The following is a 25,331-nucleotide window of genomic DNA, read 5'->3' on the forward strand; positions in this document are numbered from 1 at the left end:
ACGGGTGAGTATATGGCGAACTGGGGCGAGATGGAAGATAACAGACGGCATTCCGTCTAATACTGGGGCGGGGTGTGAGTCTGCCGTCCGCCGTCAGGTTTACGGACGACAACCGTCGCTGCGATAACCCGCGCTGCCGACTCTGGGGGGGATTTGTGCAAGACGACTGCCGCCCCACAAGTGGAAGTGGCAGCAGAATTTTCATCGTTTGCTGCTGGGTCTGGTCTGGGGCTTAAAGCGGCGAGGGCATCATTTCCGCAAATTACTCACACACCCTTGTCAACCGCAGGCTCGGTTCAGTAATCGCACGGATAACAAGGGGCGGTCAGGGAGAGGGACGACGAGACCTGGACGGCGGATTGCGTCTTTAACCCCCCTTCCCCCCGCCCCGCCGTTTGGGCCTTCGACTCCAGCGAGCGCATGGCAGTACACACGGCGACGGGGGGGAAGGGTAGGGGAGGGCAGAAGGGTCCCCTGTGCCGGGAGGAATTCCCGGCGCCTGGACCTCTGGTGTCTTTTACCCAAACACCCCTTGCCTGCCCCCCTGTCAGGAAAGGGAAATGGAATGGGAAATTTTTCACTAAACGGGATGGCCCCCGGCGAATCCAAACGTGTCAACACCCCGGGAGCGATCGTCCCGTCGTCGGGGGGGCATAGAAGCTCTAGACCTTTTCCAGTTTTGCTCTCTTTCCTGTTCAGGCGTGGACGGCGGAGCTCATGGAGCTCCTGGAGCTCCTTCTCCTCACCAGCAATCATCAGAACCCGCAACAATCCTCCTCCGGCCCACATGGAGGAACAGGGCCCGCGGCTATCAACACTCGACAGGTGGACACTGAAGAAGATTGCCGGGAAGAAGGGAGTCCCTTTAGGCTCCATGGCCCCCCTTCCCCCCTCACCGTTGGGGAGAAAGTGGAAGGAGGACTGTCCTGACGAGAAGACGGCCCTTTTGTCAAAGGTGGTTTTGGAATGAGGAAAAAAAAAGTCCCCTGGGGATGAAAATTTTCATCGACCAGTATCCATCCTCCCAGCCCTTTTCTTTTTTCCCCCTCCTTCTTTTCCATCGTGCTCATATTATTTCGTCTTCTTTCGAGTCGGGCCTCTTTGACGTTAGCAAATGCACACCCCTTCTCCGCTTTCCGAGGATCTTCTTCGGCATTATCTTCCATGATTGGCGACGTCGACGATTCATGGCCCACCCCGGACTCCGTCTGAAGAAAATTCTTTTAAAAATTCTTTTTTATATTTCTCCGCCTTGGTGGTTCCCCCCTCTCCACACCCCCAGGCCTAGGTCTTCCGTCCCATTATGTCACACACGTACTCCTCGTCTCGGGCCCGTTTCGGTGAATAGGTGCGCGTCAAGTGTCGGTCATGTCCCGACCACCACTAAAGAAAACCACCCTCTCTGCGCGTCGGTGTTTTCTCCGGATCGTCTCTTCTTCGGTGGCTCATGAGTCGTGCTCGTGTGGCGCACCACAGCAACTGCTGCAAAGAAAGGAACAGGATGATAAAAATTTGTGAGCCAAAACCTTGGAAGAGGCGGCCGACTCGTCCGAGAAGAGCATCCTCAAGCGCAGTGTGCTTCCGGAATTTCGCAGCTGTCAGGTTTGTCGCGACTCTGCAATGATTCAGGCGCGCCACATTTCGTCAATTTCGACGTCAACTATGACTTCAATGCTGAACATCCCGAACGCCATCGTCCAGAGGCTCGCTCAAACCACACACCCCCCCTCCCACCCCACTTCAAACAAAACCTTCTTCCGGCCGGCAAGAGAAAGACCGGACAGAAATCAGGGAAAGGCCACGCGGTTTGGTCATCGCACAGAGCTTTCTTTTCCTGCCGTCATCCTGAAAAGCACTGGCCATTTATTTTATTTTGGGTAACCCGACTGGGCGCCGTTCTTTTTTCCCATACTGACTAAAGTAAACGGATCCCGACGGGAAAGGAAATAGCAACAAAAAAAAACCTGGGGTAAACGGGGCCGGGTCGCTGGGGTTGAAACTGGAGGCGTTCAAGCCACGTTGAGCAGCATGTCTCTATTATTGGCTGGGCGCTTTGTCGTGCAAGCATGCCGGCCAACCGATCAGAGACGGTGGTGGTTGGTTTGCATTCTCAACCACATATCAATTCAGCCAACAATACGAGACACAGCTGAGAAGCAAACATTTGGCGTTTCCTCATCAACATTTCAGCTGCACGCATCGTTTGGCCTCTCGTTTCGTTGCATCCCGGAGGCTAGCCTGCGCGTCCGATCAGTTTCGGAACGGGACCCGTCTGGCGTTCCAGGCCAGGCAATGACTGACTTGAAATAACTGGGTTGCGGGTGTCTGCCCAGACGACCGAAAAGTCAAGACCATTGGACGGAACGGTTCATCCGCATTTCTCTGGCTGACAAGATCCTAGAGCCCAGAGCCTAGAGCAAGTCAAAACGGAGCACCGTTCCCCACCACGGTCCACAGCACAAGCACATGCTGATGCACGTTTGACGTGCCTGACGGAAGGCCCCGTAAACCGTATCGGGACACGACCGTCTGCCCTGAGCAGGCTGGGCCGCCCGAAACGGAAGGTGAGTCTTCAACGGAGTGGCCGCGGCAGCTTATCCGTCGCTACCGCGCCTTATCGCACCGGGGCCACCTTAGATAAGATTTCACCGCCAGAGCGAGGACGAGGGTGTGGGCGTGCGTGGGGTCACTGGCCCCGATACGGGCTCAGCTTATCTCATTCGTCGTATCTGCCATACCGGTACCACACCGGCTCACTCCATCTTTTGTCGAACATTCTCGTATGCTGTCTGTCATCCTGCGCGGCTCGTTGGCGTTGCTATTTTCAACTCTCGGGTTGTCGGTGGTGGTGGTGGTCGCACTACGCCGCCTACACTTCAAACAACGAGAGACAGCCGGCGTCGCTCGTCCGTCGCGCTTCCTTCTATGCTCCCTGAGGCGGCCTCTGCACAGTCCCCTCGACGGCGGTGGGATCCGTGCGTCCGTCCGCAAGCGCGAAACCATCACGTTATTTTTGCCATATCAAGACTATCAAGACTGTCTCTTGCCTCCACGCCCGACAGCCCCGACGCGCCCAGAGCACACCCGCCCGGCGAGTGCCCCGGCGCCTCGGGTCTAGTCCACTAGCAGTCCCCCAAGCCCGCGCGCCGCCCGAGATGGCGAAGAGTGGGGGAGCGTCTGACTTCCTCGCGTGGGACGACACCGAACAATACCGTGTTTGGATCCGTGGGGGGTTGCTGTCTGTTGTTGACGTTGAGTAATGCGTTTGTTTGTTGGCCCTCTCCGGTTCGCTCGGCCGCCGAAGTCCGGAGGCGGTCTGCCCTGCTGTCTTGCGTTGCTTGCATGCTGGCGCTGCTTGCGACAACACATCGGAAATCGTCAGATAGGTTGCTTTTTTGGCAACGCAGCCCTTTTTTGCTTTTCACCTTTTCTTTTTCCCCCTCTCCTCATTTCTCAACGGCGTTCATGTACACCGTCGTCACCGCCTCTTATTCAAACGCCCACTTGGGTCGGCCATGCATCTCCCTGCAGCGAGCACAAGGGATGTCAATCGGGTTGGGCAGGGAAAGTGACAAGTGACCGGGGGCTGTCAGTTCTGGCCCGCCGGGGCATCGGCTCATCTCCACGCGAGTCGATCCCACGATACCCAAGGCCTGGGTCTGGGTGCCCGTCACGACCGCATCTCGCAGCTGTCCAGCGGCAGCAGCAGCAGCAGCAGCAGCTGGAGCGGTGTCCAGGCGCTGTCGTCGGGAGATGGGCGATCCTATCGTGCATTCCTGGCCAGACCCGCGAGACGCAAACACCCCTCCTCGTCCCGCCGCCTGATGTGTCACCACCCCCTTCCGTCGGCGGTACCAATCACTTTGGAGCCCAATCTAAGCATTACACACCCCTCGGCGCCTCGTTGGGATGCACATTTCATTTCTCGCATCCTCAACGGGCCCTCCCCTCCCCCTCTTCGCGTCCACCCTTTTGGCTTCGCTCGTAATACCCATGTCCAGATTGGCCTGGCCGCGATTCGAGACTCTCATCCCACCATCTCACCGTCCCTCACGGCCGAAGGGCGGATGGCTTACAGCCTCTCGTCGTGAGAAATCCGCAGCCGGGCGCCTCCTCGTCACATCCATCACAGTCGATGAATGCCAATAACACACAACACCAACACTTTGGGGGGACCGCAGTACGACGCACACGGGGCACAACAACCACGTCCCATGGGCGGCGGTCGGGGCCTGACTGGCCGGCGGGGTGCGAGCTTCGCGACAGCCTGCGCTCCAATCACCGTCCGGCGCATCGTGAAGCGAGCTGGCTGGGCTGCACCCGTCTCCGTTGAGGAGGGGAAGGGAGGGGTGTCGTCGTCGTCGTCGTCGTCGCCATCACGGATGGGTCGCTTCACATTTTGCGGTCAACTTTTTTTTGTGACTCACCTCCCTGATGAATCAAACACACCGCGACTTTGCAAAGAAAGTTTTTCTTGATCTTGTATGTTCGCGACATGCCCGTCCGCCACCCCATCCGGCTGCGCTGCCGCTGCATCGCATCCGATAGCGGGCCGCCGTCAGCGCGGGCGCCCACCCCCTCGACGACGTCCCGGCATGCACACACCACCACCATCCCCGCCAGCCTTTCCGCCCTTCCGCGCAGGGTTGCAGGTGTCTCTTGGGAAATACCTGATTTCCCTTACGTGCGCTAAGGCGGAGTCCGAAATAAGGTGGTGGTGATGGTGGTGGTGATGTGTGAGTGTGTGCCTGCCAATGCTGGGCTAAATACCTTCCCCGATTCGCCCACGAGATGATCGTACAGCTCGCATTTCATCCCCCCTCCCCGGAAGAGAGAGAAAAAATAGGAAAAAGCAAGCAAACGCACGCAACGTGCTGCAAAGCAAAATGAGCTGAAACCACACTCCCTCCTGGCCCCCCCTGTCAGTCGCATTTCTGGGTTCTGCAACCATCAAACAACCCTATGCAGAACCCGTCCCTCACCGCTCTTGAGCGATCGTCACGACTGAAGAAAATGACAAAATCGTGCTCTTCTGAGACCGCTGCATGTTTAAGATCCTTGGCGCCTGGAGTGAGCTGTCTCTGCCTGTCTCCTCTGTCTCTGTTTTTTTTCATGTCTCCGTCTCTGTCTCTCTCTGTCCAGGTGTCTCATTACACACATCCGTCAGGGCAAAGCAAAACAAACTCGCAAAAAGAAAGCAAAAAGCCAAAGGCCTAGACAACTCCATTCCAGACCTCTATACCCCCCTCTTTACCCCCCCTCCCCGAAGGAGCTTCAGCTTCAGCTTCCGAGCCCGCTCGCGGCAACGACCCCTGTCGGGGACGCCAACTGGCAGGTGCACCACTGCGTTTCCGCGCTTTCGTGTCTCTGATCATGAACGCCAGATCGTCAGGGGAAAGAAGGAGAGGTCTCGTACGACTCGCCGTTGGGGCGAAGGGGTGTTAATTTGGTTTCTTTCCGCAGCGGGCGCGCGCCCTGACCACACTCAAAATCATTTTCGGGCGTCGAGACTTGACTAACAATGTCTCTCTCAGAAACATTTGCGGCTGGCACAAAAAAAAAGACAAAAAAAAACCAAAGAGGGTTAAATAAAAAGGTAAGAAGAGATAAATAAATAAAAACGCCTCACCGGGAGAAGGAGAGACAAAAAATTTAAAATCCAATAACACGAAATAACAATAAAAAGCCCCATGACATAGTGAGGATCGACCGGGTCCGGCGCCCCGATGTCTTTTTCGATCGATGGCGGGCAGCAAAAAGCAGTCTCCCCCCCGGGCGTCCTGCGAGGTGAGCTGGGCGCACTCTTCAGGGGGGAAGGGGAAGCGGAAGGGGATGTTGCTGGCTTGTTTTTGGCTTGATGGGCCTTGGGCAGAAAAAAACCCGGTCTACGCTTGTGCTGCAGCCCGCTCAATGAATGGTGACGATGATGCGTGCATGTCCAAAACGCTGCGATCGATCGAGTGCAGCCCGCCTGGCCCCCCCTCCCCTCCCGTGTCCGCGTCCCGTATCTCACGGTACCCATCGCTGCAATCACGGTAGGTATATACGGAAGGCCCGCCGACGGTGCTTACTCACCCGGCATGTGTAGAGGCCCCACCCCCTTCCTACCTGCAGCCCTCCCGGAGGATTTCCCGTCGGCAGACCTGCGGCACCTGTCAAAGTCGCCCCCCCCCCGCTCCGCCTTATCGAGCTGCAGTCCCCGGCCCCCACCTCCATCCTCGCTGGTCTCCCGTTTCTGACGTCGGAACCCGCTTTTATCCCCGGCCGAGGTCCCGCGTCACGGGCCCCGCACCGGTCCGTGTGTCGGGTCCGGGTGAGCCCCGCGACTTGCCTATTCGGGATGTCTGGGGCAGGCGGACTGGCTGCTCGGCGATGATCTGCAAACGGCCAAAGGACGCACCGCCGGCGCCTATCCGGGTTTAGATGGATGCGCCGGAGGCATGTCGGGGGTCGGCGCGGAGCTGCACGTCTGCTTCGACGACCGGCGACCAGAACGACAGAGCAGGAAGCAAGAGCTAAAAGAAAAAAAATCAAAAACAAAAAAAAAGTATTAATATATAGCGCATGTTTTTTCACAGGTGGCAAATCAGGAGGTTATGTGAAGTGATTCTATATTTGTGTACGTGCTTTTGAATGTTGCGAAACAAAAACAGCTTTTGAAAAGGCGTGTCGTAACTCTAAGTAATAGCCGCGGAGGGCTCGGGAAGAAGATGAAAGAATTACATTGAAGCCAACCCGGCGGCGGCGAGCGTCGCGGAAACGGCGGCCGCTCCCCCGCCCCTGTCCGACTTCCTCCTTGCGTGAGGACTTGTCCGGGAATCATACCATCCTCCCATTTCTCACAGCCGCGCCAATGTCAGAAGACATCGGGTCGCTTACAAGGGCAGGGTGTTCTCGCCGTCGATGATGGTGCCGTTGGTGACGGCAGCACGGTGGCCGCGGGCAATGTAGCCGTAGGCGGGGTAGTAGACATCGAGCCAAGAGAGGAGCTGGACGGCGCCGGGGGTGTTGCGCCAGTCGCGCATCAGGTCGAGGGCGATGGAGAAGAGGGAGACGACCTGGACGCCGGCGGCGGCCATGCGGTCGTTGGAGATGTCGCGGATGAGCTCGGTGGTGGTGCCGGAGGCCTCGACGTTGGCCCAGACGGAGTAGCCCTCGGCGCGGAGGGAGAGGGCGAGGAAGGTGGTGCAGACGTCGGTGGTGATACCGGCGAGGATGATCTGGGTCTTGTTGGCGGCGCGGACGGCATCGCGGAAGTCGGAGTTGTCCCAGGCGTCGACCTCACCGTTGCGCTTGATCAGGGGCGCGGTGGGGTGGTCGTCGAGGATCTCCTGGGGGAGGGGACCGTTGGGGCCTGGGTTGCTTGTTAGCTTCTGGCTTCTTCCCGTGGGGTATCGGGGAAGAGGGTGCGAAGTCACATACCGTACTCGGCGGAGGTGGTCAGGACGACGGGGAGGTCGAAGACCTTGGCCAGCGAGGAGTGGGCGAGCATGGCGTTGCGGTAGAGGGTGGGGTCGAAGTCGCGGGCAAGGTTGAAGAGGCCCTCCTGCATGTCGACGACGAGCAGCATGGAGTCGTTCTTGTTCAGTCTCTCCCAGGGGACGGCTTTGCAGTCAGGTTAGTCGGGCTGCCAGTGGTAAGAGATGGAGGAGAGCTTACAATCAGCGCTGGCAACAGCGGAGAAGAGCGCCGAGACGGCGAGAGTCATGGAGAACTTCATTTTGATGGAGAGTTTTCGGAGGATGGTCCTGCGGAAAGCTGATTGAGTCTTTGAGTGAGAGAGAAGAGAAGAAGACTGTGCTTGGATTGTCTGCTGGATGAGGAGGGAAAGAAAAACGTTGACTGGAGGCGAGAGTTGTTGAACCTTTATACGCAGAATGCCGAATATTCGCAATGGCAGAAACACCAGCAACAACAACGGCAACTTGCAACGTCTGTGGCCGTGCTCCACATCACGGAGTTAGGCCCCGCGACGTCGGCGTCGCACTCTGGCCGTTGGCCTCTGATGACTGAGCCAGTTCCCAACCCCATGATGTCGGATCTCCAATAGTCCCGCCAGGCACGACAAGGAGCACTTCCTATTCGGCGTTACATTCTCTATGCAGGCCGCTCAGGCCGGCTCTTGTCTCCTTCTCAGAACCGTAAATTTCCTCATTCGGCAAGATGGTAAAGATGCTGCACCGGCAAAAGGCGCAGTGAACAAAATGCGATATCTGGACGTTAGTCAGCTCCCCTGCACATCTCTGTGTGGGATATGTACCGACCAGGCCTCATCGGTAGTTGCAAAGACTGCCATTGGTGGCTTGGTTTACCGAGCGGCCTGGGGCAGGTCGGCGGCGGAACTCCGCTCGGTGCAATCCACACCCGCATATGAGATGCGGAGAGCGCCAATCTCACACCTTAACCACGTTCTCGACCTTGGCGATCTCGGTTTGAAAGCTACTGCGTGGGCTTGACTAAGCTTGACAAAGGTGATGTCACTGGGTAGCCTGGCAGGGCAGTTGGGAGAGCGTTGTGTAGGTAATGCAGCAGAACGTTCATTTCCCCCAGCCCCACCGTCATGGGCACGCGAGGCAAAGAAGCCGACGTCCTGCCTAGTTGAAGATGGAGAGATGGATCCCTTCGTTGCTGGCTTAGCTAAGGACCCTGTCGGGATTGATAAGTGGCTGACTTGGCTTTGAGCTGCGTCCCGCTCCGTTGTGGGGCACACCGCCCACCGATGCCGCGATGACATAACGGAGGTGCTGCGTGTGTCAGCACCCATTTTGGGCGAAGATTGTTTTTCCCTTCTATTATTCAAGGGGTCGTGGATTGATGATAGATCAATAGACACTCTTCGTTCGCAACCTTTTCCCCTCCCAACTACTTACTTTCATTGTCTTGCTACCTCGGTCGCTTGGCTGCCTCAATCTCAAAAGTTGTTTTCTCTTCTAACATCAGAAACAACTAGGAAGTGCTAATCTTCTCCCGGGGCAAAACTCACAAATTAGGTTTATTCTATATCAAGTAGAATTTCCATTTTGGCAGTGTGAATATGCCAATGATTTGGTTTGTTGGGATTGGGGTTATTCACTTCTACACTGTTCCTACTCCCCAACTCCTTCAACTTCCATCGTCTCATTACCTGTGATAACCACCGCGTTTACCCAAAGATAGTTGACCCGGAAATTATAGTTCTCACACTGGATTACCTGTATGGCACCCTTCACTTGCCGCATGCACATCACACCATCCACCAGCCCTCTAGGAATGTCTTTTGGCATCCGCGGATAATATGCGTCGCTGAAAATGCCTTCTCTTAATTGCTGCCGATGGCTTTAGTGGCTGTCGAGAGCCCTATTCCTACTAAGTCTACATGCGTGTGCTCTTTCTCCCTATAATACCGTACGTCTCAGTCCAGAGAGTATCAGTCCAGAGAGTATCAGTCCAGAGAGTAGTTGAGGGACATCCAACAGCTTCGACTGGGTCATGCCTGGAGAGCTAGTCGAAACTGTACGGTTCTTGTATGTTAAGGGTTGAGTGGGACATTTTATGTGAATGTTCAAGTAGTTGGAGGCTTGATTTGCAGTTGCTTGGAGTAGACTAAGCAGCCTTGCAACTGAAGTTGCAAGATGGATTGGATTGTCATAGGCCAAAAATACAAGACTTGCTGAATAGTCCCACAATAAAATCACTCTTAGCTGACCATATATGCGGGAGATTCTACGTAGCTACAAGGTTCAAAGTCTTTATAGTCGAGGCTAAATCGCAGGCCTTTGTGGCTTAAGCTCTCGACAACTGCATTGAAGTTTAAGCCGCAACGCCAGTACCTCTAGTGCCGTGTATGTTATCAAAATTTATACATAGGATTTTTAGCACGAGGCTAGGATATAGTGCCAGCATTGCGTTGTCAGTGCCGTGTATACCGTGTCGTGTTGCTTCCTTTGAATGCCGAATTCCATTGGATCTCCTTACCAGCAAAGAAGGCTCACTCGCCAAACAACCAAACAGAAGGGTAGATTTTTCAAGCACTTTCATGTCGAGACTGGATCCGAGGCGAATTCAGCATCAAAGGCCTTAGGCCACTACCAAGTATGTACATTAGACAGTATCTCATCTCACCTGACGGCCACCTGAGGTTAAGATAATCTTGCCAAAACTTGACCTGGTGATCATGTTTTCAACATCGATTGCCGCTTTAAGAGATAATAGCTGCAGTGAACCATCCCGGCGCCTTGGTTATTGGTAGAAATATTCTATCATCAAATAACAAAGCAGACGCGCCGGTTCTAGGCAGGAGAGGGAGGTAAAATAAGTTGAGTTCAAGTAAACGGAGTTGAAACAATACGTTGTAGCGCATGGCTAGCTGTAAGAAACTTTACGTTGATGGCGATGATATGTGACTTTTAAGTATTTGCATGTGTAGACAAGGTTGGTTGGTCTTAACAACACCGTACTGAGATGGTATTTAAACTTGATGATCTTCAAAACACCACATACCGAAGCAAACCCTCAATAAATAAGGTTCTTGCGAAAATTTAATATTGGGCCTGGGATATTTGATAAGTCGATCCAGGAGTCCTGGTTAACGAGAGAATCTTTAACTCGCAGGTGTGAACGCGCTTTCATCCATAAGATGTAGTTGCTATCTAAACATTGCAAGCTTCACGAGCCTGGCCGCGGTAAACGCAACATCGGAGAGTGAAAACTGCCGTAGAGCCAGCCACCTTTGATATAGAGTGAGTTTGGTAGTTGCCGATATCTTTTCCCTATTGAGCCTTAAGCCCCTAAAGAATGGTAAGCACTCAGCAAAGCATCGCCAAAAATTTCCCCTTAAATCAAGATAAGACTAGAGTATTCGTTGCCTCAGCTGCTTTCCGGCATATTTGAACCATGCGATGAAGTAATATGATACCCCAAGGGCTGGGCGATGTCTTTTGCCATCCGAAGGTAGATCATATCGTGGATAATTGATGTGCCGTAGCCGAGTTGGGCAAAAACCATCTACGTTCTATGGCTACCATAACATATGTACGACTAAGCATTTGGGAGTCCGTAATAGATTCTGCAGGGTAGAAAAGAGACCTATGCATACAATAATTTCGGTCACAGGAAGACAAGTAAGTAATATGTACATGTCACCATCAACTATAAATGTGAGATCGCCGGTCTTCGCAAACTATCCCGGCCTGCAAAGGAGGCGCTTCTTGCAACTTGGGGCTTCGCACTACATGTGTCGATCTTGTTGTTAGTCTCTGGGAAGGACAGGACGTGTTAAGACATGCTGCTCGATGGTCTTATCCTCCTCCAGCCGTGTCATAATCAGAATCAGCACCAAAGCGTGAGGCGCGGTCAAAGGCCTCCTGTTTGACGGGGAGTCCGCTTGTGCCCTGTTTACGGCGGAAGAAGATCGCTTGATTACTTTCCTATAATGCTGCAAACGGCACGATGGCTGGAGGAATCTCGAGCTCAGGAGGTGCTGCAAGATGCCTGTTTTACCGCCAAGGCTCCCCAGCGCCGAAGTGATCCAAGCCGGAATTATGACTACATCCTCGTCGTTTGTTTGTTTGTCGAAGGACAGGCACATCTTTTCCATCGGCGTTACCAAGCCGGGCGCCAATTAGCAGGACTCAGAACACGGCTTATAGTCTTGGATATACCTAGATAATGGAATATCTAGGAGTGTATTTTCGCAGAATGACATGCAAATACCTTCAAGCTAAACTTAAACGAGGAAAAGCTGTCACACTATGTTCTCAATCAAGCCTGTCTCTTTAAGCTCAAGAGATCAAAGAAAAAGAAAAAGTAAATCACACTTCTAGACACCCGATGCAGAAAAATGTCGACCACTGAAACTTGCTATATCCTCATGGTTCTAACCAACTTGCGCAGCCCTCTGAGGCGTCAAAAACTGTATACCTGCTGAATGATGGCTACTCCGAACGCCAGACGAAACAAGATGACCTGCGGGAATAGCAACGGCTAGATGAGCTGCCAAAAAGCTGCCACATCATCGGGGTCAATGCTCCCCAATGCCACGCCTCCCTGAACGGTGTATACGGACCCACATAGATGTTTCCTGCAACGACCTCGAGCTGATGAACCGACCCACGAATGAAACGCCGTACGCCGTCTTTGTCGAGATGCAAGCCCTTAGCTCCTCAAGGCCTCCAGCCTGTTGCGCATCTGGTCCATCATAGCCTCGGCATCTTCCTCTTCCTCCTCGACCTCGACTGGTTTTGGCTCTTGCGTGACAGGCGCTGCAGGCAGCTTCTCCTTGGACATGCGATCCTTCAGGATCTCGCCGAGAACCTTGTCAACCTCGCCCTCAGCCTCCTCCTCCTCGAACTCGTCCATGTCTTCGGGTAGGCTCTCGCCCACCATCTCCTCGATGATGCCGGCCTTCGTCAGCTCCACGCTCAATTCCTGCATTGTACCGGCCAACTCTGGCAGTCGAATCAAGCGGTTGACGTCCTTCATCACACCGACGCTCGCGCGGATGCTGCCCTCAATCTTCCTAACAGCAAATGCCTCATTGACCTGCATCTGTACGCTGTTGAGTTGCGCTTTGGAGGTGACCAGCCGGTTGCTGGTCTTCCGTGCTCGAATCAGCTCGCGTGCGAAGTCGCGGGCCTCCTTCTGGGCTTGTTTCTGCCTCGTGGGGTCTCGTTGAGCTCGTCTATCGGCTTGGAGAATAAGGTTCTTTGTCTTGGCCTCCACTTGTCTGACTTGGTTGATGTCGCGATCCAGTTTACGGATATTTGAACGGATGAGGGCGTTGCATTTCCGCAGCTACCAAGAACAATCTCGTTAGTATCCCGGACGTTGTTATTATGATGGGCCGGCTGTACCTGCTGCTGCGGGTCAGGCTTGACGAACAGCGACTTGAGTGTCTCCATGATGGGCTAATCGGCAGACAAATGGCCGGAGGAGACCGTTAACCCGCAATAGTTGGATTTCGGGTGCGGTGGTGAGAGCTGGCGGGCGGCGGGCGGCTGGTGGATGCGTTTGGGCTGTCGCCAGCCTCGTCTGTTGGCAGGATCAATGAGCACTGCCTTGGGTTTGGAAGCGATGTGTCGTCATTCCTTGTTTGTTCTGCCTCGACTGACACGGACTACCTATGGTGGGGGATTGTCGTCACGTGGGGAAGGTGCGGCTTGAATGCGTATAACCCGGTTAGTGAGATGTATCATTTTATCGCATAAACTGAAGTTAATCTCCAATCAAGGCGAGGGAAGCTTCGGCTAACCGACGCTGGGCAGGCGGTTTGGTAACAAGAAAAGAAGCGAACTTGGGTCTTGAAGTTATAGCAGTTGGTTCATTCTAGAGTCTAACTGTTACATCCTAGGCAGCAGTTGAGCATAATTCGGCCTTCCTGGCGCTGAATGGAGCCTGTTCATCTACTGTTCTGTGGCCTAGTAATGCATCTCTGTCACATAATCCGAATAAGTAAAGGTCGGTTCGCGCGTTCCGGACGGGTCGCATTACAGCGAATAAGGCCAAGGGTGGGTAGGCAGCCGGCAAGGCCCACGATGATCTCACTGTCCGAATGACAATATCGAAAGACGAGATGAATTTTCTTTATGACAATCGCATTGTTTCTCGGCCCGGAGATGGATGACAGGTCCGACGCTACGAACAGTGAGTGAGAATGGGGAACAGACATTCGTCTCAAAAAGCGATACAGGACTCCAGATAATATTAAGCCTCACATTGGCTGACACAACAAAGAGCTCGGATTTGTGCACACTTCTGCCATGACGCGACTTGCGCCTCACTTTTCAACTGCAGGCAAGCACAAGCACATACCTACACTTTACTCTGTCCATGCCTTTTTCGTGGGGTTGCAGGGGAGGGGTCCGGAAGTTCGCTTGGATGTAAAGCAAACGTCAGCAGAGAGGGGAAGACAGGGAAGGAGGTACTTGTTTCTGGAGCCAATGTCCCACACAAGTGGAAGTACCTGGCAGCCGCTAGAAGGAACAGAGAGGCTCAGCCAGGTACCTGGCGCAGAGGACGGAAGGACGAGCGAAGGGGGGAAAAGGAAGAGAGGGACGGGATTTCAGCATTCAGCCCTGCCAGGGTCCGGTCCACAGCGGCCCAGTGCCAACACCGGTTGGCACCCCCCTCAGTGCTCTGTGCTCCTGCCGCTGGTGGGTTACCGCCAAATCTTTCGGATTCGAGCGCCTTCTACAATTGCCCGTGATCTCCAGGCGGTAACTGGAACCCACCCGACCTCACCCCAGCCCAGGGCCCAGCCTTTTCAAACCAGTAGCCTCACAACCCCTCCAGCTTCTTTCCCTTCCCACACTCAATCTACTCTTACCTTCCTCCCAACCCAGACAGTTGTTGTCAAATTCATACAACTACTTTTCTAATAACTTCCTCCCTAGGCTACATTGCAGTTTGCGATTGCCTACTTGCGACACATTTGCGCTCCGCGTAAAGAAACTACCCCTCATCCCCCGTCATAGCTCCTTACACGACACATTACCACCAAAATGTCTAGCACCACGTCAACTCCTGAGGGTATGTACAGGCTTCTTTCCCCATTGTCGCATCCGGGCATCTTAATCGTTGTCCTGTACGCCCCGACATAACCATCTCTGCATCCCTTGAAAAATCTGCCCTCGCGCAGGCCGGAGGCATCGCGGAAGCTAACCATGTTCTCACCAACAGTGTTGTGGGCCCAGCGCTCCAGCTCCTCCGACGCCTCCAAGAACTTCGTCTACCTGACCATCACCGTCCCTGACGTCCCCGCATCCAACCTCAAGCTTGACCTCAAGCCTACCGGCCTGTCCTTCAGTGGTCACTCCGACAGTCTGAAGCGCCAGTATGCGGTAGACCTGGAGTTCTTCGCCGAGATCGACCCCGCCGAGAGCAAGGTCAACCACACCGGCAAGAACGTCGAGCTCAAGCTTCAGAAGAAGGAGCTCAAGGAGGAGTACTGGCCCCGCCTGCTCAAGGACTCCAAGAAGGTTCACTTCTTGAAGACCGACTTCGACAAGTGGGTCGACGAGGACGAGCAGGAGGAGGCCGCTGAGGAGGATTTCTCCCAATTCGGTGGCATGGGTACGTAACCTTTAGCACTCAACCACGTACCGCGCGCTGGCCGGTCGTCACACGACAAACTTTTCTCGATTTCACAGGCTGACAGTGGTTCTATAGGTGGCATGCCCGGTATGGGCGGTGCTGGTGGCGGCGACTTCGGCGGCATCGACTTCTCCAAGCTCGGCGGCGGTGCTCCTGGCATGGAGGACATGGACGACGAGGATGAGGATGATGAGGACATGCCCCCTCTGGAGGGCGAGGAGGACGAAAAGGCCCCGGCCGCCGGCAAGGCTGCGGAGAAATAAGCTATCTCCATTATTGCTCACCCTAAGACGACTTCCCGGTACTGAGCCAGCATCTCTGGCTGCGACGACCGTGGATCCGCTCTAGACTTACGACCTGAATGTACTTTTTTTGAACCAAAAGACAGAGAAAGACGAACTGTGATCTTTGGGATTGGTTCTTGCGGCGAGATGCAGAGGCAGAGGCATTTGGCGAATGGATATCATGGCTCTATGTACCTCCACCCCCCAAAATGAAGTCTAGCTGCGAATGCGGTCTATGCTCTCTTCCCATAGGCAATGGCCATTGAGGAAATGTGCCTAGTAATGAGACGACGAATCCATCCAATAGGTTAGGCCAGTGGCCACTTTCCCATCGTAGTTATCACCTGTACAATAACATATGATCTTGTTCTTGTGCGGAAAAGAATTAAATGCAAATGGATGCTAGCCGCATGTCATGTGAGCGCCCGGATTTGTCATCATGATAATTGTTATAGGATCAATATTTACACACAATTTAGTCTTCCAGCGTCTGCATCCTCTCCATGAGGATTCGTCGTCAATGCTGAGGTGCAACAATGCGCTATGAAGACTCGTAGTTTTGATTTTAAGTCACAGAAATCAAGAAACCTTTTCCGGGGGCTCGACGCTTTGTGTATTAAAGTCTATCCGACTTTGGGGGGGTGCTATAATACATGCCCTAGAATAAACTGGGCGAAGCAGATGTGTAATTTGCAGGTACTCCAGCTCGTTAAAGTCGGAAGCACCATTTTGTGTTTTGGGGTTGTGCCGGAAGGCTGGGGGAGGCAATCTGCAAGTTGGAAAAACCAAAGCGTGTCGAAACCAAAGCCAAAATCCCATAGCCTCCACTTGATAACTCTCCTTCCAGCAATCTGTTCGAGAGTTCCACGAGACGCGAAAATAAGAAAGATCAAAGGCGCCCCCGCGCCATGTTCCTTTCTGACCTCCTCAATCCTGGCATTCGTGGGTGAATCCGAGGTCAAACTCATCAAGGGTTCCTTTACATGATCTCATCTTCCATAGGAGCATCGCCATTGGCAGCTGCCGGGGCAGGGGCAGCAGCGTTCTCATTCGTGGCAGGAGCAGCACCGGACTCAAAGTAGTCGGCCATCTCGGAATCCAGCTCTTCAGCAGTCTTCTTGGCGGGACGACCAGAGCGCGCGCGGCGCGGCTTCTTGTCACGGGCACCAGCAGTGGTAGGGCCCTTGTTAGCGTTGGCCTTGCGCTTGTCGTTGGCAGCAGACTTCGGCTGAGCCTTGGGCTGGCTGTAAGTTTGTTAGTATCGCTACTTATAAATCCAGTGTTGTTATCACTCACGCAGTACGCTCAGCAAGAGTCTTGGAGGGCGGGATGACGTTGGCTGCCTGAGAGGCGCCGACGACAATTTCGATCTGTGGCGCAAGTTAGAACAGCCCAGAATTAAACAATCGAGGATGAAGTACCTTAATGGGGCGGTTGTCCACGAGAAGGCCGTTCAGCTTCTGGAAGGCTTTGCTAGCGCCATCCGGCTCGCGGAAGGTAATGTTGGCGATTCCACGGCTGACGGAGTTGGGGCCGTAGGAGATTTCCACCCTCTTGATAGGTCCAACTGACGTGATGAAGTACTCCTGATGGGAAATCCGATGTTAGTTATCCGTAAGCGTTGAAGTTCAGTCACAATCGTCGTCCGAAACCGCGCCTCACACAGGCAAGAGATCGAGAAATCCAAGTGTCGCCGAAAGCACGGGGAAATGACAGCGAGCAGAGCAGTGAGCGTTAGTACGCGTGTCAGCGTCCTTCCCCGAAATAATCCGGCGTTGGCCGGAGCCCGAAGTCGTCTCAAGCTCAATCGCCATCAAGTAGGAGGGAATCACCCCAAGTCGTGACAGCTACTGCAGGCAAATCTCGAAATAGGTGGCAGTCGTACCGAGCCGAAGGCCGTTTTCAGGCCTCGATGACCGTCTGCGTGAACCCCCCGGTTCGCCGAAGAGGAATCCCACTTATCATAGATAGGCACATCGGAAGCAATGAAGCCGGTTATCGAAGCCATCCCGGCCTGTGCTGCGCTGATGCTCACTGCTATACTCGCTGGAGAGGGTTTCATCCCGTATGCAACGCTGAACGAGCAGTAATCGCAGATCAAGTTGATCATGTGGATTTGCGTCATAGACTGCCAACGTCCCATATTCTCAGTCGGCGCTACCAATCTGCTCGGGTGCTGACCAGGCTACCTCGAGAGGGTAATATCATCGCGCGACAGGGACGTGCTCAACTTCCAACGAATTCTGCACCGTATCTCAGGATTGCAGTATCGAGAAAGGAGTCTTGAGACGTCTTGGCATATTCCAGTTTGGTAGTGGCAATGGCCACGGAGGATTTCATCTCGCTACGACGCCGGTTGGGGAGGAGGACGGGCGAGAAATGACAGGTCGAACAAAGTCCGAGGGCTGAAGAGCCTTATCGGCAACATACCTTGATCTGTTGCTCGTTGACATCCTTGGGCTTTGGAGGCATTAGCTAATGTGCGATTTTCCGGAATAGGCAACGAAGCTTACCAGGTTGCTCACGATGACCTTGCTGTCACCAGTGCCTTGCGCGGGCTTGGCGGCGTTGGGCTTGTTTGCAGCAGCACGCGCAGGCTTCGATGTCTTCTGAACACCGCCGACTGGGGCAGCTGCCGCAGGGCGACCGCCAGTGGATCGACGCTGGGAGCGGCGACGGGGACCGCCGGCAGTGCGGCGCTGGGTCGAGAGGATCTCGTCGAGAGACTGGTCAAGCTTGCCAGACATGGTGAATGTGATGTTAAGGTTACAGTTGGGCGGGTAAAAGTGCTTGTAGAAGTGCTGCGGTGGAAATGCGCAGCTGGTCGGTCGCTCCTTAGTAATATTCAGGCGACGAGGATCGTGATGCGCGATGAAGATGCGATGTTGTCAAGGATCCAGAGTCGACGCGTGGAAAGTTTACGCGACGAAGGGTATTGCGAGAAGCGGTTGATGTGAAGAAGAGAGTCGTGGAGAATACAGTAGCTGCAAAGTGGTCTGGCAATGCAGCGAGAGAAGAAGATGAAGTATGATCTTGGGGTCGAGGGGTCTTGAGTTTGGGGGGGAGGAGAAAGGTTGCGGGAGGAAGGAAAGATGGAACCGTCGGGCGAAGGCGAAGAGGGAAAGGAGACAGGCAGGCCATTTTTGCCAGCGGAGCGCCTAGGCAGAGCAGCAGGCTGCGGCGCGCCTGACAAAAACAAGAGGGGCCTGAGGAATGGTCGGCGCTAGTCTATTTTCGGAAGGCCCCGCCTGAGCTGCTGCCTCGCTCAGCCACACCTCCCCTGCGTGCGCCATCCAATTGTTGCGTTCAGGAAGCGCGTTCGCTTCACTTTGAACCCAGCTCCCGTCAGCTTCCCTCATCTAGTCCCCAATTATTCTTACTGCAATGCGTATGTATCAAATAAATAGGAAGACCGACAAGGAATACTTAGCAAGGAAGACGGGATGTATAGGAGAAAACAGTAATGGGCGTTGAGAGTGTGTAGATTGCTCCAGTGAGGCCCGTACCTTCTTCCATCTGTAACCCCTTACCTTTGATAGTACGGTATCAGCATCGCCGTAGATATTCTGAGTTCCAGCTGAAGTTCCACGGTTATTTTTGTTTCCGCAACATCTATGCATAACGAAGTCTTCATCTCGGGGTTGCAAGGCCTGGAGTAGCAGCCCAACGAGAGCAACGTTTCATATGCTGATGCTCAAATGCTTCAATTGTGTAGTTTGTAAGGCGATATTCGCGACCGCTCCGCGTACCTGTATCTTCTATCGCACAACAGAACAACTCAATGCTCCTTTGCGGTGTTCCCCGATAGTCGGAGTCTCCTGTGGCCTGCCTGCCAACTCTTGTTCCTGCCTGCCTGAGTCGACAGTATCTCGCACCTCAATATGTCGCCCCAGACCTCATGGGCCGGTTGTCCCAGAGCAATCGCAAACGCTCAATCTTTTCGTGGCCAGTATCGTACAGCCAATCATTCCCTGCTCCTATGCACTTCGCTTCCGCGCAGTTGCGCGCCTCTAAGAAACAGCTTTCACTGGCTTCGTAGCCCTCTCCGGCTTCTCATCTTCTTTGTTGACTTCGACATAGTGATAGAGGACAATCAGAACCATGGCAGCGGAGCCGAGGAAAATCGCAAGTCGGTAGAGATCGTTGTCGGAAATCATGGTGGGCTAGAGACTGTTTGCCGATAGTCCTTGAGGTTTGGAATGGTGGAAGAGAGCTTGCGGTATTCTCTGTGGACACACGTAAGCGTTCTTTGTTTTGCGGATTTGCTGCCAGAACAATTTTGAACGACAATGACATACAATTTTCCTATCTGGGGTCGCAAAGTGAGGAATCAGTATGAATCGTCAAGTCAAGATGGACTGCTTGGTGTTGCTTGCGAGGTACATGGAGCTTGAGATGAGGACTGGTGGTGAACCGAACGGACAACTAGACCACTGGAGCTTTCCACGCTAAGGCCTGCCGCTGGAGTGACTTTGGGCTCCACTACCGCAACCCCCCCTGGGCCCTGGCCCCTTGACGCTCCGCCCCCACCAAAGTATGCCCTTCACGTGACCAACCCACTGTGCTTTGAGTCTGACTTCATCCACGCTTCCCACTCGTCTTGGATTTCCTGAGTCGACTTTTTGCGTTGTGTCGATCCAAGCGGACCCTACTCTCCGCTGACTCCCCCCCCAAAAAACCACCACCAAGAGGAGCTCATCCGAAGCAGCCACCCAGTCTTTGCGGAAGTTATTTGCTTCTGCCAAATAGCGTTTTCTCGTCTCTATATACCGATTACGATTACCCCGCCAAGATGCCTCCCAAGAAGACTGACAAGGGCGCGGCCAAGAAGCCGGGCGCGGCCAAGACTGTCGAGGACAAGTCCTTCGGTATGAAGAATAAGAAGGGTGGTGCTGCCCAGAGGCAGATCGCTCAGATGGCGTCGTCGATGAAGAACGGCGGCAGCGCTGAGCAGAAGCGCAAGGAGGCAGAGAAGGCACAGAAGGAGAGAGAGAAGAAGGCGGCAGAAGATGCGAAGAGGGAGGCAGACCTGCTTCTGAACAAACCAGCTCAGATCCAGAAGGTTCCTTTCGGTGTCGACCCTAAGACCGTCGTCTGCATTTTCTTCAAGAAGGGCAACTGTGAGAAGGGCAAGAAGTGCAAGTTTTCCCACAACCTCGAAGACGAACGAAAGACGGAGAAGAAGAACTTGTACCAGGATACCCGCAAGGAAGAGGAAGAAAAGAAGAAGGTCGAGACCTCCGCCGAATGGGACGAGGAAAAGCTTCGTTCAGTCGTTCTCTCTAAGAAGGGCAACCAACAGACAACCACAGACAAGGTTTGCAAGTTCTTCGTTGAGGCTATCGAGGACGGCAAATATGGTTGGTTCTGGACCTGTCCAAACGGAGGCGACAAGTGCAAATACAAGCATGCTCTGCCACCAGGGTAAGTCAAGCCAGGCCAGAAATGAAGTCCGAAGCTAACAAAGACTGCAGATTCGTTCTGAAGACCAAGGAACAGCGGGCGGCGGAGAAAGCCTTGATGGACAAGTCACCCCTCAAGACCCTTACTCTCGAAGACTTCCTCGAGTCCGAACGACACAAACTCACTGGAACCCTTACACCAGTCACGCCTGACTCGTTCGCCAAGTGGAAGAAGGAGCGTATGGACAAGAAGGCTGCCGAGGAACAGGCCAAGAAGGCTAAGGAAGCAACTGGTCGTGCCCTATTCGAGAGTGGCAACTGGCGCACAACAGAGGACGATTCCGAGGCGGAGGATGACGATGGCGATGACGACGGAGTCTGGAATTTGGAGAAGCTGCGGGCCGAGACGCAGGCTCTTCACGAAAGGAGAGAAGAGGAACGTCTGGCGGCCATCAACGGCGGCACGGTTCCCGCGCCGGCACCGGATACGGCAGCTGCCGAAGCGTCCGGATCTTGAGTTTGGTTACGGCGAAGCAACCTTTCTGTAACGCCCAAGGCTGCGAGCATCACCACGAAACAGGCCGATTCCGAGCACCTGCTTGACCAGGTTCATCCGGCGGCCGTGTGGATGCTATGCCAAGCCACGATGGCGGATCCGTCTACTTTCTCACCCTAAGATCAATGAAGTATGACCACGTTCGCAGCATGCACATCACGTTCCGAAGATGAGAACATGTGAGGCTATCATTGGGATATTATTGAGGATTTTGGCTACTTAGACGAGCCAGAATTTAGCTGGTGATTATTTTTTAATCACTATGTGGGCTCGAAGTCTCGACCCTTTGGTCCCATGAGCAGGCTCCCTCGCTTAGAACTTCTCTACGTATGGTCTGATATCTACCTCCTGTGTGAAGGCAGACCGGTGTTGCGTATGCAAGTACCAGTATGTTTCCGCAATCTTAACGGTCTTGTTAGTAAGTAGCTTTACAGTGTCATTGGCATGGGCTTACCGCGTCTGGGGAAATTTTGCCATCTTCCACTCCGTCATTGGCGACAAACCCCTTACCCCAAGGGGTGTCGATGCCTCCGTCGATGATGGCGTGTGCTACGTGGACACCCTTGGGGCCGAACTCGCGAGCCAGGGACTGGCCCAGGGCGCGAAGAGCAAACTTGCCCGCAGCGAACGATCCAAACAGGGCAGAACCCTTGATGGACGCCGTGGCGCCTGTGATGATCAGGGACGGCGGGTGAGGTGACTCCGGTACCGACTCGAGGAGCAGGGGTAACGTCTTTTGCGCGAATGTGAAGAACCCCTTTCTGCATTCTCGTGTTAGCAGTCGCGGATCCGTGGGCACTCAAGTAATACGTACGGTGCGGCATCCAGACTGGCGTCAATGTCCTCCCTCTTGAGCTCCAAGAACGGCTTCCGGGCGAAACCGCCGTTGACGTTGTACACGGCGGCGGCGAGCTTGCTTCCGGGGAGCTCCTTCTTAATGGTCTCGAAGGCGGCATTGACGGCGGCCTCGTCTGTTGCGTCAGCTGTGATTCCGATGGCTTCTCCACCAGCCTGCTTGATCTCATTGACAATGTCGTTGTAGCTCTCGGGTTTCCGGGCCAGGAGCACGACGGGATAAGACTTTGCGAACCGGACTGCGGCTGCGCGGCCTGTGGTTGGGTTAGCCTTCCATGTACGGTTGGTTCCATGGGAGCAACACCCCGACGGCCCACTATATGCCGTCAGGTTTGTTAAAGTGAAATCTGACCTGTTCCAGAGCCGGCTCCTGAGATGATGGCGTAGAAGGACTTGGAAGCCATATTCAATTACTCGATGTAGTTTATATAATTCTTAGTTATTGGTATCAATAATGGAGAGAAGGATGCAATAGAGACTGATAATATGAGGAAAATGTATGAGGAGATCAAGATAACCAAATATGAATGAGCAGATGAAGTCTTTATGTTTGCTTCAGGCTTGCCTGTGGCCGACGCGATACGTGAGATTAGACCATTGCTCGGATGCATGACGGCATTTGCGGAGGGCCGAACGGTGTGCCCGATTATTAATGTCCCCACTGCTTCAGTTGCGGCCTCCGACCGGGACCGACAGAACTGGTGAGAAGCGATTGGCAAGAAACCCTGGGTATGATAACATGCAACAAATGAAGATTGATTTCTAAGCCAACTGCCGGCTTCGACTTTTACGCCCCTCACGCACGTAGCCTTGGAGGAGAGTGAGACCTGTTACGGGTTCAACAGATCCGTGGGTTCCATGGGGCTTACAGTGGTCAGCGAGAAGCCCCCGCAAGTTCGGGTTGATGCTGCCAAATCCCCAAGTGATTGATTGCATTGGCCCTGGCTATTTATGACTATCGGTCTCTTACAGTGTGTTCTTACGATGCAGTGCAGGAAGGAAATGTATCTTAGAGGTCAGAAACCATCCGAGCGAGGTGCTAGTCATCCACAATCGGCATCCCCACTTATTGCCGATTCCCTCCCTCGTCGAATCGCGCGCCTACGACCTGTCAACGCGTCGTTAGCTCAGCTCCACGTTAACCAAGTCAATTCCATTTCGAACTTCTCACAGTTGCTGCGATTGGCCCTCATCACGCTGCGCCGTCTTGACATATCGGTCCAGCTCGATCCCATTCTGTCAGCTGTTCGGTCTGGCCTTACCAATGCGTTTCATCTGAACTGAAGACCATTTGTCCAACCCTGTCGATTCGACTACAGACCACTCTTGAGACTTTCACCATGCCGCCACCTATCGTAGCGGAATCGAGGGCGAAGCCCGGCTCTGCTTCAAAGAGCTTGGACAATCCACATCTGCCACGGCAAAGAACCCTGGATATGTTTCTCAGCCGGTCTGGAAGCAATTTCCCATCGCTTTCGCCCTCGTCGGCTCCGCCGAAGGGGACATCCTCAGTACAACCCGCGTCGCGGCCAACGTTCGCCGTGGTTCTCAAATCCAGCCCGAGCAAGCGTCCCGGAGCCACTCCGACGAGGACAGTGGAGGACGATGCCGATGACTTGGCCGCCACGGACCTTTCACCTCATTTCAGGAAACTAGCGGCTCGAGAAGCATCAGTAAACCTTGAAAGGCCAGCTCTGCCAGCCGCCGTCGTCGATGAACTAGAAGCAACCTCGCTTGTGGCACTCCCTCAGGCGCAACCTCGGAAGCGCGGCAGGCCAAAGGGCTTTCGGCCGAGCCTTACGGACAGCAAGGCACCTCAACAGGAGACTCCAGCGACAGGGCCGAGACAGCTGCGACCGGACAGGCCCAAGACTGGCAGCATGTACGCGGGAAAGAGAAGGGGTCGGCCGCCGAGGGCAATGTCACCCAAGCCAAGAGCTATTTACGAGGGTCTCAACCCGCATTTCAATGTTTTTATCTGCGAGTGGAACGGGTGCAAGGCCGAGCTGCACAACCTTTCGACGCTGCAAAAGCATGTCTTTGTGGTCCACGCGAGAAACCTGCCATACGGGTGTCGATGGGCCAGCTGCGCCGAGCAGCTGCCGCCTTGTGACTTCCCCACATCGGCAGACCTCAAATTTCACTTGGAGGATCTGCATATGCTTCCAATCGCCTGGCAGGTAGGGGACGGGCCGCAGGTATCGCTCAAGCGGTATGCACCCGATGATGAGGCTGAGCTCCCTGACTACCTTTTTGACAAGGAGGGAAACCATACCACACCGTCAATTCGGGACCAGAAGGAGGAGGATTTCCTCACGTGGCGCAACAACAGGCGCAAACTCAAAGACCTTTTACTCCTCAAAGAGCAGAACATGCTAAGTGAAGAAGACACCGGAATGGGTGGCGTGGCCGAAGGCGGGTAAAGCGCCTGGCCGTAGAATAATATGGCATATTCCTGCACCGAACCCCGGCCATATCGGCTTCTGGGGATGACAGCGACCGAAAACATATTGATATACACTGGGCAGCAAGGCGAGTTGGAGATGCTGGGAGGAACCAAGCTTCGTGGCATGGTTTCGGATGAGGGTTGACCGACTGCGCCCCCCTGGATATGATGGAGACCTCAAGATAACGGGGGTATCCACTGCAAAGGAAAATAAAAGCCCCTGGGAAATCGGGCAACTGGCCCGCTCAGCCACTGAGAGAGGCCGTTGAGCGGTTTCCCACTTCCCCGGACCAACTGTGTGTGGATGGGTTGTCGAGGCTTCGTTTGACGGGTAGCGGATGAGCCGGAGAGTCTCGTCGTCTGGCACGGCCTTCCCTTTTCCCCCCTTCGAAGGCATGACTTGGCATTGCGGCTCCTCTTAAATTGATAGTTTGCGGGAGGAAAACGGCCTGGGACGGGTTTGGTTGCATCCTACCTTACATCATAGGCGGGGACATGCGGTGTTTTGTGGGGGAGATTGCCAGATGTTGCATGAGGAGGCGAGTGGAGTGACACCTCGTCATCCAGGGAGTGCCGATGCTCAGGGAGAAACAAGTCCTAGCCAACCCTTTTCGCATCCAGCGCAGTGCGGCGGGAATGGGCCGAATACCGGTTCTCGGCCGTCGAGGGTCTGTCTGCTGGGGGAAGTAATTTGATCAGGCAATAAATCAATCAATCAA

General features: G+C 54.2%; 7 protein-coding genes across 7 annotated transcripts; 3 read left to right on the top strand and 4 right to left on the bottom strand.

Annotated features, from left to right (window-relative positions):
- Positions 1-6,875: 6,875 nt before the first annotated feature.
- Positions 6,876-7,720, bottom strand: EsH8_II_000083 (Isochorismatase-like protein; the record flags this gene model as incomplete). Its single annotated transcript, XM_083263381.1, has 3 exons — positions 6,876-7,354; positions 7,423-7,605; positions 7,660-7,720. The coding sequence occupies 3 exons, from the start codon at positions 7,718-7,720 to the stop codon at positions 6,876-6,878; spliced, it is 723 nt and encodes a 240-aa protein (XP_083120703.1).
- A 4,412-nt stretch (positions 7,721-12,132) lies between these two features.
- EsH8_II_000084 (ESCRT-III subunit protein VPS24) lies at positions 12,133-12,878 on the bottom strand (the record flags this gene model as incomplete). Its single annotated transcript, XM_083263382.1, has 2 exons — positions 12,133-12,771; positions 12,831-12,878. 2 exons carry the CDS (start codon positions 12,876-12,878, stop codon positions 12,133-12,135), a joined length of 687 nt encoding a protein of 228 aa, XP_083120704.1.
- A 1,599-nt stretch (positions 12,879-14,477) lies between these two features.
- On the top strand, positions 14,478-15,332 carry EsH8_II_000085 (Hsp90 cochaperone SBA1; the record flags this gene model as incomplete). The annotated part of the gene is made up of 3 exons (XM_083263383.1): positions 14,478-14,505; positions 14,656-15,048; positions 15,145-15,332. 3 exons carry the CDS (start codon positions 14,478-14,480, stop codon positions 15,330-15,332), a joined length of 609 nt encoding a protein of 202 aa, XP_083120705.1.
- Positions 15,333-16,332: 1,000 nt separating this feature from the next.
- On the bottom strand, positions 16,333-18,100 carry EsH8_II_000086 (uncharacterized protein; the record flags this gene model as incomplete). The annotated part of the gene is made up of 5 exons (XM_083263384.1): positions 16,333-16,597; positions 16,650-16,723; positions 16,775-16,939; positions 17,784-17,813; positions 17,867-18,100. The coding sequence occupies 5 exons, from the start codon at positions 18,098-18,100 to the stop codon at positions 16,333-16,335; spliced, it is 768 nt and encodes a 255-aa protein (XP_083120706.1).
- Positions 18,101-20,145: 2,045 nt separating this feature from the next.
- EsH8_II_000087 (translation machinery-associated protein TMA46) lies at positions 20,146-21,272 on the top strand (the record flags this gene model as incomplete). The annotated part of the gene is made up of 2 exons (XM_083263385.1): positions 20,146-20,777; positions 20,828-21,272. The coding sequence occupies 2 exons, from the start codon at positions 20,146-20,148 to the stop codon at positions 21,270-21,272; spliced, it is 1,077 nt and encodes a 358-aa protein (XP_083120707.1).
- A 351-nt stretch (positions 21,273-21,623) lies between these two features.
- EsH8_II_000088 (uncharacterized protein) lies at positions 21,624-22,570 on the bottom strand (the record flags this gene model as incomplete). Its single annotated transcript, XM_083263386.1, has 4 exons — positions 21,624-21,713; positions 21,766-22,072; positions 22,126-22,420; positions 22,519-22,570. The coding sequence occupies 4 exons, from the start codon at positions 22,568-22,570 to the stop codon at positions 21,624-21,626; spliced, it is 744 nt and encodes a 247-aa protein (XP_083120708.1).
- Positions 22,571-23,506: 936 nt separating this feature from the next.
- On the top strand, positions 23,507-24,589 carry EsH8_II_000089 (uncharacterized protein; the record flags this gene model as incomplete). Its single annotated transcript, XM_083263387.1, has 1 exon — positions 23,507-24,589. One exon carries the CDS (start codon positions 23,507-23,509, stop codon positions 24,587-24,589), a length of 1,083 nt encoding a protein of 360 aa, XP_083120709.1.
- Between the last annotated feature and the right edge of the window lie 742 nt (positions 24,590-25,331).

The sequence above is a fragment of the Colletotrichum jinshuiense genome, chromosome 2, assembly GCF_051148585.1.
Source record: "Colletotrichum jinshuiense chromosome 2, complete sequence".
NCBI classification, from domain to species: Eukaryota; Fungi; Ascomycota; class Sordariomycetes; order Glomerellales; family Glomerellaceae; genus Colletotrichum; species Colletotrichum jinshuiense.